This window comes from Solea senegalensis, linkage group LG3 (genome assembly GCF_019176455.1).
Source record: "Solea senegalensis isolate Sse05_10M linkage group LG3, IFAPA_SoseM_1, whole genome shotgun sequence".
Classification (NCBI taxonomy): Eukaryota; Metazoa; Chordata; class Actinopteri; order Pleuronectiformes; family Soleidae; genus Solea; species Solea senegalensis.
Genome location: NC_058023.1, coordinates 30,027,945 through 30,043,566, shown reverse-complemented (window position 1 = coordinate 30,043,566; position 15,622 = coordinate 30,027,945). Strand labels below are relative to the sequence as shown.

Below are 15,622 nucleotides of genomic sequence, written 5' to 3'. Positions count from 1 at the left end.
CAGAGCAGGTTGTAACTCTTTACTGTGGCAGGAGTAAAAGCTTCGCCTTTGCTGAAATTACAAGCCTCAGTTTAAGTTATTTCTCCTTAAATATACCCTATTGTAATTGTGCTTCTCCTGTATATAATCAAGTATGTGTAAATATGTGTAATAATACACTCATTTTTTTTATTTTTCTGATAATGATAATAGTAATAATAAAGGGATGAATACAAAATAATCTTAGCTCTTCAGTGAAATGATCTGCTTACACCAGATTAAGAGACACCAGACGACGACGCTGATGTCACTTCCATCTGCGACCCCAACTGCGAAATATGTCACTAGCATACCGGTGACACACGCACACACACGCTGATGATTACTCATCAGACTCACTGTTCACTTGTATGAAGAAGAACTCTTCATACATGCATCAATCAAGGAAAATCTGGCTCATACTAATAAGGCAACCACTAAATCTTGAGTTGATGGTTAATCAGCATTATGTTAATTAATTTGGCAACTATATTGATATATATATATATATATATATATATATATATATATATATACATATGTGTGTGTGTGTATATATATATATAAATATATATATATACATACATATATATATATACATATATATATACATACATATATATCAGGCGGCCTCTGTTGGTCATATTGGCAAGTGCAAGTGTGGAAGCACAAACAAACAGACAGACACACAGAGCCACTAAAAACAATACTCCGTGAGACAATGTGATATAAAAGCATTATACACCGAATGTTACATCTGTAATTCAGATTCAAATGGCAACAGAGCCTGTCATACCCTGTCATAAGTCGACGTGATTCCCATCCAGACAGAGATTCAGACAGAGGGAGGAGGATGCAGCAGAGGATTTTCCTTCTTGAGTAATGACAAAGGAAAGAGAAGACTGAAATGGGACTGATAATTAGAAGCATAGAAAGTATCACTGTGTACAAAATAATTCACTACATTCATTTTCCATCTAATGCATCCACTAATGTCTTTTTCGGGGACAAAACTGGCGGAGGAACGGCGCGTCTGCTTCCCTTTCAGGCGTCGGAAACAGGAAATTGTTATTGATAAAGCGCCAATTCACAATTATTGACCTATATCGCACTTCACAGTATGATCCAGGTCAATTTTGACAAGTAAATTCACTCGTAACGTTACCGAATTCAGAACTACGGATGTAAGTAGAACGCGTAAACAGCCTATTTGACATTCCATCCATTCACTCCACCGTTAGGAATGTGCTGACTCAGTGTCGACTCAGCATTCTAAACTAATTAAGAAGTAAGAAGGAAACACTAGCATCACACAACAAGTATGATCCATTTTTACCTGAGACATGGGGAAAAAAAAGAGCCTTCATTTTTTAAATCATTGACTATTACGCAGATCTTCACAGACGGCTGTGCATAATGCACCCGAGTAACTCGGCGCAATGATGGGGGTGAAAGATAATGAGGCACCTTTCTCCTTATTACAAGTCAGTGTAGCGTCAAAATTATTCTGAAGCTGTTATTTTAAGGTCAAATAGTTTCTAAAATGTAAATCACTAACGTTAATGCGCTTCTTAAGCCAGGTGTCACACAACTTACTGATCAGCCAAACTTTTCTTGGAAGTAATTTTAATGTTCACCTCTACCTCTGCAGAGTCTGAAGATGATTTTGAGTAAAGGTTCTTGATGTCCACAGGTGGAAAGTAATGAATTAAATTTACTCACGTTACTGTAATTGAGAAGGTTTTTTGTGTAGTTTGAAAATGTGTAATTTTACTTTTTACTTAAGTAAGTTTTTTTAAATCAACGATTTAAATCACATCCGTTAAAATAGTGATAAAATAAAAATTCACACGCCGGCAGTGAATGATGAGGACACAGGTAAGAGATGAGGACACAGGTGAAAGATAGGGACAGGTGAATGATGAGGACACAGGTAAGAGATGAGGACACAGGTGAAAGATAGGGACAGGTGAATGATGACAGGTGAATGATGGAGACAGGTGAAAGACGGGGACAGGTGAATGACAAATGCCTAATTAATTCTAAACAGTTGTGAGATTTGTGTCCCTTTTGACCTTTGAGACCCCAACCTTGTTAAAAACTTTTTTTCTTTAACTTGAGTACATTTTTAGACCAGTACGTTTACTTGTACTTAAGTAAAAATGTATCGTAATAGTGGTACTAGTACCAGTACTCTGATGTCATGTGTGCAGGTTTAGAATAAATGAAAGATGGAGGCTGTGACAGTAAAGGGTTATTAGCGCGTCGCAGGTGGAGCTCGTGTTTGGCTGAGCTCCAGGCTCATTGATCCGAGAGCACCAGAACAAGGAGACACTGCAGCATCCAGCAGGCTCTCAGCAGGCCTACGCCATAATATATGCTACAACCTACGTGTGAGTGTGTGAGTGTGTGAATGTGTGTGTGCTGACCTCCTCCCACTCTGTTCCCAAAGGAGAAGCGCTCCGGTGGGAGAGGACGTACGGGAGATTCTGTATATTCTGGTTGATTTGAGTCCAGTGCAGGAGGAAAATGAGGACACGGTGGGAGAAAAGGAGGAGCCACTGTCGAAGCAGAAGTGCTAAACAATTAATCATTTTCAAAATTAAAATCGCAGTTTGAAACGATGCCATTAGCAAATCCCAAAAGCGGCGACTCAATTCTTCTGTTTTTGATTGTTCTATGCAAATGAAAAAAAGCTGTAGCTCGTACACGTGAGAAACAAATTATATCTTGTTCTCGTCCTTGCAAGAGAATATGTAGTGCTGTGCTAAAAATAATGACATTGTGACAGTGTGTGTATCAATGCAGAGACTAAATATAGCAGCGAATGCTGTGACGGTAGTTTTGAAACATAAACATCACCTTAGACGCAGTACAGAATAAAGGCCACTGGGTGGCAGCTGGACAGATCGCCACATGGAGACAAACAATCATTCCCTCTCGCACTCACACCTATGGTCAATTTGGAGTGTCCAATTTGCCTAATCCCCAAATCTGCGTGTTTTTGGGACTGTGGGAGGAAACCCGGATTAAACCCACACACACGTGCAGAAAGGCTAATAAGGCAGCTGTTCATTATTATCTGTATATCTCATATTGTGATATGTATCATGTCATGAGGTTTTGGGAAATCCGCAGCCACAGGTCTGTTTTGGGACTAGGTCGTACGATCCCTTAGTGATTTGCACTCTGAGGTGGGTTGGAGCAGGCATCCGTGGGGTTTTTCCGATGCTATTTTGGGGCCCAGGTGGCGTCTTTCCTCGTCATAGAGAGCCATCGTCTTGCCTGTTCAGAGTTGTTGAGAGGGCTTTGATGGCTTGGCCTCGAATTCCCAAGTCCTTAAGCAGCCCGGTAGTTGTTTGTCCCACAAAGCCTCTGCAGCCGGCTTCCACTGGCCAAACATTGGTTTTCAAGCCACGTTGCCTCGCATCGGCTGCCAGCTCGGCGTACTGAAGGCACAGCATCCTCCCACGGCACGGTCAGCTCTGTGTTGTACACCTTGTGAAGTAAGAAGGACCAGAGCACAAGGTCTGGTCTCAGGTACATATTGGCGATCTCCGGTGGGAAGCACAGCCTCTGAATATTGCTGTGTTGGGTAAAGCGAGACATATTCTGGAACAAAAAGTGTTGCACGTTCTATATTGCTCACTTGTGTTGCCGTATCTGACTTAGTGCATGTGTGGAGGTTTGCAGGAGCAACCACTTTGTATACTCCACAAAAGGAACTGTACGTCATGTTGTGTATGTTAGGAACACACAAACATAGTATTTCTAGTTTATGGATTTGGTTCCCTTTAGAACTGCTCGAATAGTCGTACAAAGCAGAGGATCATTTACTTCCTTTCGCAATGTATTCACTGACAGAGAAGACGCGTATAATATAATCTAAAGAATGGCTTATGTCTGTATTAATTTGAAGAGCAGGCATGTTTCTTCACTTTTGTGGAACAGTTTGGATAATGAAATCAAAGGAAGCAGAACAGTTTATTATACAGTTTAAGAAAATGCTTTAAAGATATAGAGAAGAGGAAGTGGGAGGTGTTGAGTGTATGCTAATATGGTCCAGTACTGTCTAGTTTAGACCTGATTTAAGTGGTGCAAAAGAAACCAGACAAGCACATGCGTCATCCTTCTCCTTTTCGAGCGATACTTTTTTGTTTGATGCTCAGAAAAATCACAATGAAATGTCTCGCTGCCAGTCCTCACGTGACACACGAGCAACAACGAGTGTTTTGCGTGTAAAATGGCAGCGAGAGAGCGTACGAGGGCAGCTGAGACACATATAAGCACCTATGACCGTCCTGGAATTGCTGCCGATCAGACACGCCTGCACCTCGAGCACTCTCCACTTCACCTACGCTTACTGCCAACTCCTCACAGTCCAGCCTTCTCACATTCTCATTTTAGCACATGGAAGCCAAGGACAGGGTGGACTGAGGGCTACAGCTGCAGCCAGCAATAGATTTAAACAGTGGAGAGCCTGATGGTTGGCGAGGATGGGACTGAATACAGATCCAGACTGCAGAGGTGGATATACTGTACGCATTAGGGCTGCTGGCAACAATCTGCCTATACATTATACATATACAAATGTGGTGTGGTGATGTGTATAAATGTTGAGATTCTTTTATTTTTAGATATACATATTGCATAATATGCAATATACTGCATATTTCACCAATACAGTGGGAAACCACTGTATGAAGAATATTTCCATATTGTTATGTCTCACATTTTAGTGATTTATACTGATATTTACTTGTACTTACTAGTATGTTAACAGAGTAAAAAGAGAATAATCTTATTCCTACACTAATCGAACGAAGAGAATGAAGTCCATCTTTATAATGTGATAATTATGATTATAAATCATTATGAATGTAATAAAATGGCGGTAGGCTATAGTAATTCATTACTCATTACAGCGCCACTACCTGTTTATTACTTTGGAACTGACATGGTATTACTGTAATATTATCTATTTATGACTCCTTAAGATTTTATTTTAGTGTAGTGGTTGGTGCAGAATGAAGCCAAGTCACTTTGAGGCAAAATAAAAACTTTACGTTACATGGTAGCAGCTGCAATCACTTCATAAAAAGTGTACTGAAGTTACTGAAGTTACTCAAAGAAATAAAAAGGAATGGGTGAGGTATAATCTGCCAGATATTAGCCTTGTGATTCTTACCAAGTGATTTTGAGGCAAAATTAAAAACCTATCTCACATGGTAGCAGCTGCAGTCACTTTATGACAAATGCAAATGAGCATTTTATGGGTTGTAGTGACATATTTAAAGTTATTCAAACAAGTATAAAGGATTGGTTGAGGTATAATCTGCCAAATATTAGCCTTGTGATTCGAACCAAGTGATTTTGAGGCAAAATTAAAAACCTATCTCACATGGTAGCAGCTGCAATCACATTATGACAAATGCAAATGAGCATTTTATGGGTTGTAGTGACATATTTAAAGTTATTCAAACAAGTATAAAGGATTGGGTGAGGTATAATCTGCCAATGTGTGCACAATCTACAGCAAGAACTTCAATGTCGATGCTAGTAACAATGTGAGGAAGTATTACAGTCAGAATACTGTGCGTGTCGGCTGCAAGTCACAGCGTAACGGGCCGATACGCTACCGTGCGCTAGCTAGAGCGCTGTTACTGCACTATTACATTGATATTACAAGGTGGAAGTTGCATTAGGAATAATGTGGTATTACTTTAACATTGCCAACAATATTCAGACCACACTATGACTAAGGAGAAGATAAGCACACAAAGGAAGGCGAGGATAGAAAGGAGTAATGAGGCAGGTGGAAAAAGCTGTATCATTTGCGGGCTGCGGATTTCTCAAAGATGAGGGGGAAAGAGAATAAGAAGCTGAAACGAGTGGGAGGCAGAAATGGAAGGGGGAGGAGGAGGAGGATGGCTGAGGGTTTCCCTCAGATCACACAGGCCTCTGAAGGTTCCTCCTCAGACTCTGTAACACAATCACTTTCAGACCCTGTGAAGTGGAGGCTCGTCGTCACAGTAGAAGGAAAACTTTTCAACCACACTGGTTGTTTGGAGCTGAGTAACACAGCCTGCCTTAGAATTATGCCACAGTAGGAAATGAGAAAAGGCTGACGCAAGAGAGCGGCAGGCGTTTACTTTTTTATTTGAAGCTTTGTGGAGGATTTTTCAACTTTCCTCAAGTGAAAAGGCAGATGATTTGGCATCACAGCATTACCAATAATGTAGTTCCTTATTAAAATTAATCTATATTACTACTTCTATAATATCAATATTGCAAAGGATCAATTTACATGTTTATCACTTTCTGTCCTTAACGACGTTTACGACCAACAATAAAATGGTTTCTTGAACTTTCAGGGGCAAAATCAACATCTTTATTTGTATTTCATAATTTTCTATAGGGTTTAAGCAAGTTTTGGCTCCTTAAATTCTGACATATCATTGTTAATAAAGTTCCATCAATCATATATCTGATAGAAACTAAAAGAAAATACAAATATTTAGTGATAATCATCCAAAATATTGATATAAAAGAGCTCATGGCTGTAAAAATCCAGGGGTTTTAAAGGGATTTGTAGAATCCGAGCTTGGTGTTTTTCCAAAAATGCCACTTTTCTACTCTTATTTACTCATAACATAACATAACAAAGAGCACACCCAACTATCTTCAGCTCATGATTCGATCAACGTGCAGGAAGAATGTTTATTCTAAGCCTAAAAATGTCTGTCTGGACTTTTAGACTTATTATAACCATAAAAAGGCCTGAAAACGATCCTGTGAAGTGCTTTTGACAATTTTTCCAGAATAACCTTCAATATCTGGCAGTTATTAACAGTTTAATGCATGGTAAAATAGCGTATAACGTACAATTTAAAATGAAGATTTCAGAAACCGTTGGAGTCTTTCCGACAGCGCAAACCGTCGCGTAATCCCGGTGACGCAGAGTGAAACCGTACGACTTCTGCTGCTGCACTGGCAACAACCGCCGTGCGTGCCGGGAATCGATGCGCTAATTGGAAATGACCCTGGTGCGTCACACGTCCATGCCTTTCATGTATCACTGCGTTTGAATTAAAGACAGTGAAGGAGACAGTATGCTCTCTCTTTCTCCCCTCCCTTTCACTGTTCATCATTCTGTATTAGTATCTGTCAGAAGGCACCCACTTATTTAATCCAAACCCTAATCTGTGTGTGTGTGTGTTGGTGTCTATTCTGGTCTCCACGCTAATGTGCACGACTCTTCCTGACCCGCACCTTCAGGAATTATGTCTTTAATGACACAACATAGATTAACGCACAACAATGCAAACACAGCCAAGTGGAACAGATGGGGCTCTGCACGGTGCATTGTGTGTGTTATTGTGTTTGTTTGTGCGTGTGTGTGTGTGTGTGAGACACTGAAGGGAATACGTGTGACCTTGGTGGAAGCGTTCAGCGCCACATACAGCAGCTCTGAGACGTATACGTGTATGTTTTCCACTGTTAAAAAAACAAAAACAAAAATGAATTGTGCGTCTGACTCTGCTGACAGTTATGCAGAGGAATCACAGGGAGCTGATGGCAGACTGCAGGGAAACGGTGACACGGGGGAAGATTCATTCTCCAGAAAGACAGTGAGACAAAGCTCAAGGCCAAGCGATGACACGATCACCTTGTCATCAGTAATGTTTGACTGAACAGAGCAAGTGTGTAGGTGGTGAATACTTATGCAAATGTTCCTAATTATTAACAGAGAGAGCGACGTCGTTTCAGTTAAAAGCATATTCTCATCAGGGTGTCACCAGTGATTAGAAATGGCACCAATGTCACTCATACAGTGGATCTGCTTTATTTGATGACAATATAGTGCTTTTGATGTTGGGAGCCACTTTTTTCTTTGCAAATCACTAAATGTGTCCTCGTTCTGGATATAAATGATGACACAAGCGCACTATACTGCGCATTTCTATGCATGATATTTCAAAGAAATCCAAGTTAAAGATGCACCGGTGACCCAAATAAATGTGTAATCCCGAGCTCTGACCATTTGTCATTTCTACATTCTCTCTCCTCCTCACCTGTTCAAAAACCGCTGCCTCATCTGTTGCCTACAAACAATACTCGGTTTATTCCATCTGCAAACACAGAAATCCGGGAAAAAGTAGTGCAACACCAACCAGAACGAACGCCCCCTATTATTCACACAAACTTCACTTGGAGTCGCCCCCTCCCAAAAAAAAAAACCCACTTAATCTCCAGTGTCTAATCCCGCCGACTAGTGACAGTCTCCCTTGGTGCAGAATTAATAAACCGCCGCTGTTAAAATGCCAGCCATGGGTCCTCGGAATCAATATCCATTAGGCATTCAATTGATTGAGGAGGGCAACAACCAAATGAATAATGTGGAAAATACAGCAGGAGCTTGAATTACCTGTCAGGAAATGAAGCCCCAGCTTGTCAGAGAATGCGTTTTAGCCAGAATTATCGTCTAAATGTTCCCTTTTACTCCGAGAAGAGAGAGAGGGATGACTGTCGACACGGAGTGCTTCTAAATATTTTATCTCGATGACCTTTTTGGCCGTGGCTCTGTGGCTTCACGCCATCATTTCCCCCACATGTTCAGCTGACGCTGTTACTAAGGCGACGGCGGCAGCCTCTCGCATCACTGTCTCATCCTCCAGGCCCTGGAAGCTCAAGGACCCGACATCACATTGTTTTCTTACACATTTTCTTGTGCTAAGGAGCTTCACTGGATCAGGGTCACTGGCCATTTTAAGTTTTTATACCATTTTTTTTTTGACTCTGGCAGTGAAGTCTGACAGGTGTTTTTGACTGTGCTGGTGCTGGTACTCTTATTAAAGGGTCATTCTGTGTATAGAGGGCTTTGAGGAGAAAAATACATAAATAAATCAATGTAGATGTCTCTATTTCTTAAAATGGTGTTTGTTTGGGTGTTTGTTTGTGTTTTTGTTTGCTACTCACTCCGCTTTCCTGGCCAGTCCAACTGAGCGGCACAGAGTGGTGGGAGCCTGCGGGACCAAGGACTTGCAGCAGGGGCTTCTCTTGTCCTCCTCGGCGGAGTCCGGGCTGATCTGGCTCGTTTTGGGCGACTGCGGCGAGGTGGGGACGAGCTGCAGCTGCTGCGGGTGGTGGGAGGAAGGTGCGGGAGGAGTGTGGGCCGATCGACCTGGAATCTGCTGCTGCTGCTGCTGCTGCTGATGCTGATGATGATACTGGTGCTGCTGATGCTGATGCTGCTGCTGATGTTGATGCTGATGCTGCGCCTGGTGGCCGAAGTGAGCCGCAGCCTTGTTGCTCCCCGGGTGCTGGTGGAGGTGGGCCGGCGCCTGCGGGCTGACGCTGCGGTGAGTCGCTGCGGGGTGGTGATGGTGGTGATGCTGCTGCTGCTGCTGCGGCTGCGGCTGCTGCTGCTGATGTTGATGCGGCTGCGGCTGCTGCTGCTGCTGCTGAGCGGGCTGCTGGACGTAGTGGTGGGGGTCCCGCAAGAGTCGGTTCTCCCCGATCAGATCCTCCACCTTCCGCTCGAGCTCGTCGATGCGCTGGCGCTGCGTCTGGATCAGGCTCTGCTGGTTCTGGACGATGGTGGTGAGCTCCTTCAGGTACAGAACGGCTTTCATGGGATTATCCAGCAGGCTCTCCATCACTGACTGTAGCTGTGACACTGACCGAGGTCCCGGCTGAGCTCCGTGCTCCTTCAGCTGCGTCTGGCTCTCTGGCGACGGGGTGTATGAGCGGTGCGTAACCGGGATGTTCTGACGGCCGTTTGACGCCTCTACGTTCCGGTGGGGTTGGGTCTCTCTCTCGCGCTCTCTCTCTCTCTCTCTCTCTGTACCAGAAATGGTGCTGATGCAAGAGGGCACCAGTATCAGTGTGGGGGCGGGGCTGTAGAGGACGCGGGTGACGTCAACACGCACGAGAAATTCACTTTTTTACGAGCTGCGCGGTAGCCACAGTCACGTGCCACTTTATTATGCACACCTGTTTGACTCCTTCATCATCTTCGTCCTCTATTTGAGACTCGGGGCCACTGAGAGCGAAGACAAGTTCTATTTGCACAATCTACCGAAATTACATATGAAATAAGGGAAAAACAAAGATGATAAAGAATTAAAAAAAACATAGTGAAAACACATATTCACAGTGTATAGGTGACATAATATAAAACTAAATATGTTTACTCGTAATATTTTTTTAAGTATGTATATATGCATATATATATGTGTATATATTATATATATATATATACATATTTCGATGTCATGAGGGAACATTGTGTTTTAATTTAAGTTCTTTTTTTCCCCACCTTTTGACCTGTACCTAATAATGTGGCTACCGAGCGTGTACTTCCTAAAGCAGCTTACTTAGTTTAAAAATGATTTTCATTGACCACCTCCAGCAAGTTTCTCACAGGCAGACACATGAGTTATAGTTTGGGGTGGAAGCAGGTTTGTGAGGGGAGCACGAGCATCAGTCTTTTTAAATCGGATCAGGCAAAGGAAGCAGCATTTCGGTCTGTATTCCCTTTGTGTCTCCGACTTAACCAAAAAGGGTCAAAAAAACAACAACTGGAAGCGGAAGAAGAAGAGGAAATGGGCTTTTGGTTTGTACAGATAATGTGTCCTGATACACGGATATCTGCCTGAGCTCATCTGGTCCCTTCAGTTTGCTCCTGCGTGTGCACGTTGGACTTTTATGGACGTTTTGCGTTCGTAGCAGGTCTCATTAACCGTGTCTCTGTCTGTCAGAGCTCTCTTTTTTACCCCGACAGGACGATTCGAACGGAAAACTGATGTTTATTCATGAGCTGTCTTTTTTGGTGCGAGTGAATTGCTGTCTATTAGTGTCAGAGTCAAATGAACCAACATTTGGTCTGCGTAAATCACCCAGAAAGAGCAACACTAATGATATACTGTTTGTTCAGGGTGGGGTGAAAAATCGAGGTTTTTAATGAATTATTCTCCTTTTTGAAAAGTTTAAAAGAAACAACTCAAAAAGAAAGGGAGAGGAAAAAAAATAAACATCACCTGACCTTGTGGGAGTGAAATATTGTGTCCACAGTAGCGAGCCAGTGTGGGAGCAGCCAGGACCGTCCTTCCATATGGCTGCTTTACAAGCTGCATGAAGTGAGAAACGGCCTGTGCACCCGACCGGCAACACACACGGCTGGACGGAGCCAAAAATGAGTTTTGCAGCACAAATGGGGGAAAAAACGGTGCTGCGAGGTTCAGCTTTTTTACAGTACGACTTATGGACTCTCTCGAAGCTAATTTCTTACTACAGCAGCGTTTACGGTAGATCTTGTGCCGCTTGGGTGACATTCCGGCAACGTAGTGAAGTTGCTGTTGACACTGACACTCTTTAAACCCTTTAACGCCGAACAGTCGACGCGTTTGCACACTTAACATCGCCATAATTACATTTGTGTGTGACGGTTTCTGAAAGTTGCACGTCAAAGCCAACGTGTGGTTGTTACGGTCATTACCCTCGCGATGTTGCAGGAAGCCGGGCGAATCGGCGTCTTTGTCGCCAGAGAGGAGAGCGTTGGGAACAACCCCGTACATGGTTTTCATTCATTGGTCTGTTTTTGGACATTGAGACAAAGTATACTTTCAATACTAATTCTTAAAAGTCTTAAAAAGGGGAATTCAGGGTTATATTAGACTAAAGGCAAAATTTGGACTGGAAGACGGTTTGGGGCGACGTTATTGGAGCATCAAAAAACCCAAATCATCAATTCATGCACCTAAAGCATATACTGTATATCTAATACCTAAAATTAGACATCAAATGGGGTTAACATTGGCTTTTTTTGCACGTGTTGTATGGGAATGTCCAGGTATTTCATGGAAGATTTATGGAAGAAGGTAATTAGTAGACACAGAGAGAGAGGTTTGACCGCAGCACACCTGCAGCATTCCTCTCTCCTGAGAAGAGAAAAGCTGAGTTTTCCTCCTCCAGAAATGTGTTTTTTTATCAACACTGACTCACTCTCCTGAGTGATGCTGGTTGAAAGTGGAAGTTGAGAGTGGACCAGTCGTATTCCCTCTATCATCGCTCGTGTCTTTTGATGCTAAAATCTGTCAGACACAGACAGAGAGCACTGCTATGAAAAAAGCCACATCCAGTCAAACAGAAAGATTTGCCTTCTGTCGCACACGAGTGACGCCAAAGACGTCGAGCAAGTTCATACATGCAGCTAAAAGTTGACTAAGGATGAGTCTTTTACAAGGACTTTAAGGAGTTTAATGACTTTACGATAAGAGCGGATGACACAATGAAGCAGTTAATGTCAGGGGGAGACGAATTGCTCGTGACGCTCCACTTCCTTTCTCTGCCAACGAGCGACGTCATTGACATTAAGAGCGTCTGATGGAGATCCGCACTTCAGCCAAGTGACACACGTGATTAGTATTTATTTAGTTGTTTGTTTGTTTTTTTTATCCAGCATGAACGTCGTGAAGGGAAAAAAAAGTTTGTTCTGAAGGTCATCTGTTACTGCCGTGATATAGCGATCCATCAAACTGTTGTAATATTTATATTAATATGTCAGTGATGCTAGAGGACAATCTAGATAGTCAGCAAGGTCATGGGTGTTCATCCTCTGGGGATCATGAGTACCTGCACTAGAGAGCCATAGTCTTAGGGGAAGCTGATCACAAAATAAAAATACAACTGTTTGCTAAAAGAACTTCATTTGAATAGACTCACTTGATTTGTCACGTCAGTAAACATTTAAATTTTCCCGAGCAATTAGTTTTGCTATTGGTGTTATATTATATTTCGTATTAGTATTAGTAAATTAGCATTCTGTGCGCAGGTTTTACCTATTTTGTTGGAACTAATTAGTATTTTGTGGCCACAAATTAGTATTTAATGGCCACAAATTAGTAATTTGTGTGCATGTATTACCAATTTCGTGGGAAGTAATTAGTATTTCATGGCCACAAATTAGTCATTTGTGTAAAGTAATTAGTATTTTGTGGCCACAAATTAGTATTTTGTGGGAAGTAATTAGTGTTTCGTGGCCACAAATTAGTCATTTGTGGAAAGTAATTAGTATTTTGTGAGAAGTAATTAGTGTTTCGTGGCCACAAATTTATATTTCATACGCACTTTTTACCTATTTCGTGGGGACTAATTAGTATTTTGTGGCCACAAATTAGTATGTTGTGCTCACGTTTACCTATTTTGTGGGAAGTAATTAGTGTTTCGTGGCCACAAATTAGTCATTTGTGGAAAGTAATTAGTATTTTGTGGCCACAAATTAGTATTACGTTTCCCCCCCATGTCATGTCTGGGGCTCTGTACTAATGTCCCCATGTAGAAGAGAATGGATGATAAAACGTGGTAATGTCTGTGAAGCCTCAACATGGTCAAATTGCAAATCACAAGGCTTCAAAACAGCAGCTGAGATTCTAACGCGTGACATTATGACCAGTTTCCACTTACAATCAGCCCAGTTTATACAATTTAAATCTGATGTTCATGGACCAAGCTGCTTAGTGTGGCAAATGAAAATAGTGTTGAATTGAACAACAATCAAACTATTTGCATAAACACATTACAGAAAATGGATCCAAATGTCTGTCCTGTGTTGCATGAGATTGTCTGGGGTCACGTGTGGTTACATCAGCTGGAAAATGTTATTAGGTTCATTTCAAGATCTCAGTTTTGAGATCTCCCTCCTCATTTCAAGGAAAGGAATCTTTCATGATTGCATTTCCCTCTCTATTGCCTCAGAGTGGATCAATAACGAGAGGGGAGCGAGGCCATGGGCACCTACAGTAGATTCACTTCAACCATTAGATGTGATGGGAGTGAGGATGGTGCAGCACTGGAGTGAAGATATTTAGAAGTGAAGAATCATCAGTTACCCAGTTTTATGTTGATTTTTCTTCCCCAAATTGTGAAAATAAGGCGACGGAATTCTCCTGAAGATCTTATTAGATCTGGGTCTTTTAAAAAGAAGCAGTCCTGAGAAGCTCCAACAGCCCATTACAAGACGTGTGAATATTTAATGAGCTGCAACTAAGAATCTGCCAATATTCTAATATCTTTGCACGACTCATTTCGCTCCGTGATGGATGGACTCCCTGGAGCGTGTTCAGCGGGTCAAATAAATCAGAGGACCACAGACGGGTCAGAGCAGGTCACAGGTAAACATCAGTCGTGAAGAAAATGTTTTTTTATTATTATTTTGCATGGAAGAGTATGAGAGCCACATGTAAAAAAAAAAAAACTAATAAAAAAACAACATGAATTTTGACATTGAAGTCATAATTCTGAGATTTCTTTTCCTCAGAATGATTACTTTTCTCAGAATTATTACTTTAATCTCGGAATTATGACTTTTTTCTCAGAATATTCACTTTAATCTCAGATTTTAATCTAAGAATTATGATTTTTTTTCAGAATTATGACATTAATGTCCAAATTATGACTTAAATGTCAGAATTATTACTTTTCTCAGAATTATTGCTTTAATCACAGAATTATGACTTTCATCTCAGATTTTAATCTAAGAATTCAGATTTTGTTTCACAGAATTATGATTTTTCTCAGAATTTTAACTTTAATGTCAGATTTTAATCTCAGAATTTTGATTCTTTTCTCAGAATTATGACTTTAATCTCAGACTTTAATTTCAGAATTATGACTTTTTTTTCTCATAATTCATCAATGCCTCAGAGATCAAAGCCATCAAAGCTCCAGAACACAATATAATATGTAGCCGTTCTTCACTCCACTGTCGTGGGATTTCTGTCTTTAGAACTGTTGAATATTTGCTTGTTTGCTGCCCTTTCCTCTGACTTGTTTGTCTTGTGCTGAACGTCCGCGTGTATCCACTCACCTCGCGTCTCCCTCACCCCGATGCTGATGCTTTTCTCGCCGTGACAACACGCTGAAGTGCTACGGCGTAAATTAACAACGAGGGCGATTTTCTAAATGCGCATCGTTATCGTGTTACAGAAGCAACTTGTCCTTTGGGGGGAAATTCTGTTCACACACACATTATTAATCTTCTTCAGAGTAGTTTTTCTTTACCTTGGAGGTTATTTCATGAATAAAACAAACAGACGGCGCTTGTTTTAAAGTTGGTCATTTGTAGTTTTGCACACATGAAGAATAATGAGGATCGACACATGTAAAACGAGTTAAGTCGATTTTGTTCTTATGTTGAATGATTTCTAGATGCTGAGACAAACCGCAGCTTCTCTACAACTTTTTAAAGCCTGAATATGTGATCTGTAAAGATCACATATTCAGGATGTCCATATAAGGAGTTGTGTATTATCCCCACAGCCGTGTGAACACAAAGGGTTAAGGTACAATAGTTGCACAACATGACTTGAATTGTAAACTAAACAAATGTATCAGGCATGTTCGAGTATACAACTATTTCTCTATGTGTTCATAGCAGTAGATGTATTATCGTTGACTGCCACCAAGTGGCACTCACCGCTCTGCACAAGTAGGACCTGTGTTTATGAGCAATAACTGATGACTGTGTTTTTTTTTTTAACGACAACATCATGACCTTTTGTTACTCGATTGAAGTGTCGCCCACCCCCCCCCTTCCTCCCGC

At 41.5% G+C, this 15,622-nt stretch overlaps 1 protein-coding gene across 2 annotated transcripts in view; it reads right to left on the bottom strand.

The window, feature by feature from the left end:
• The window catches only part of iqsec3a (IQ motif and Sec7 domain ArfGEF 3a), a 77,718-nt gene extending 67,817 nt beyond the window's left edge, over positions 1 to 9,901 (bottom strand). Inside the window, exon 1 of one of the 2 annotated variants that reach the window (XM_044021755.1) lies at positions 8,998 to 9,901. In XM_044021755.1, the coding sequence (XP_043877690.1) occupies positions 8,998 to 9,677 (680 nt within the window). In that variant the 5' untranslated portion in view covers positions 9,678 to 9,901. The remainder of the gene's footprint in view (positions 1 to 8,997) is intronic. The other variant, XM_044021756.1, reaches the window with a different exon arrangement.
• Positions 9,902 to 15,622: the final 5,721 nt, after the last annotated feature.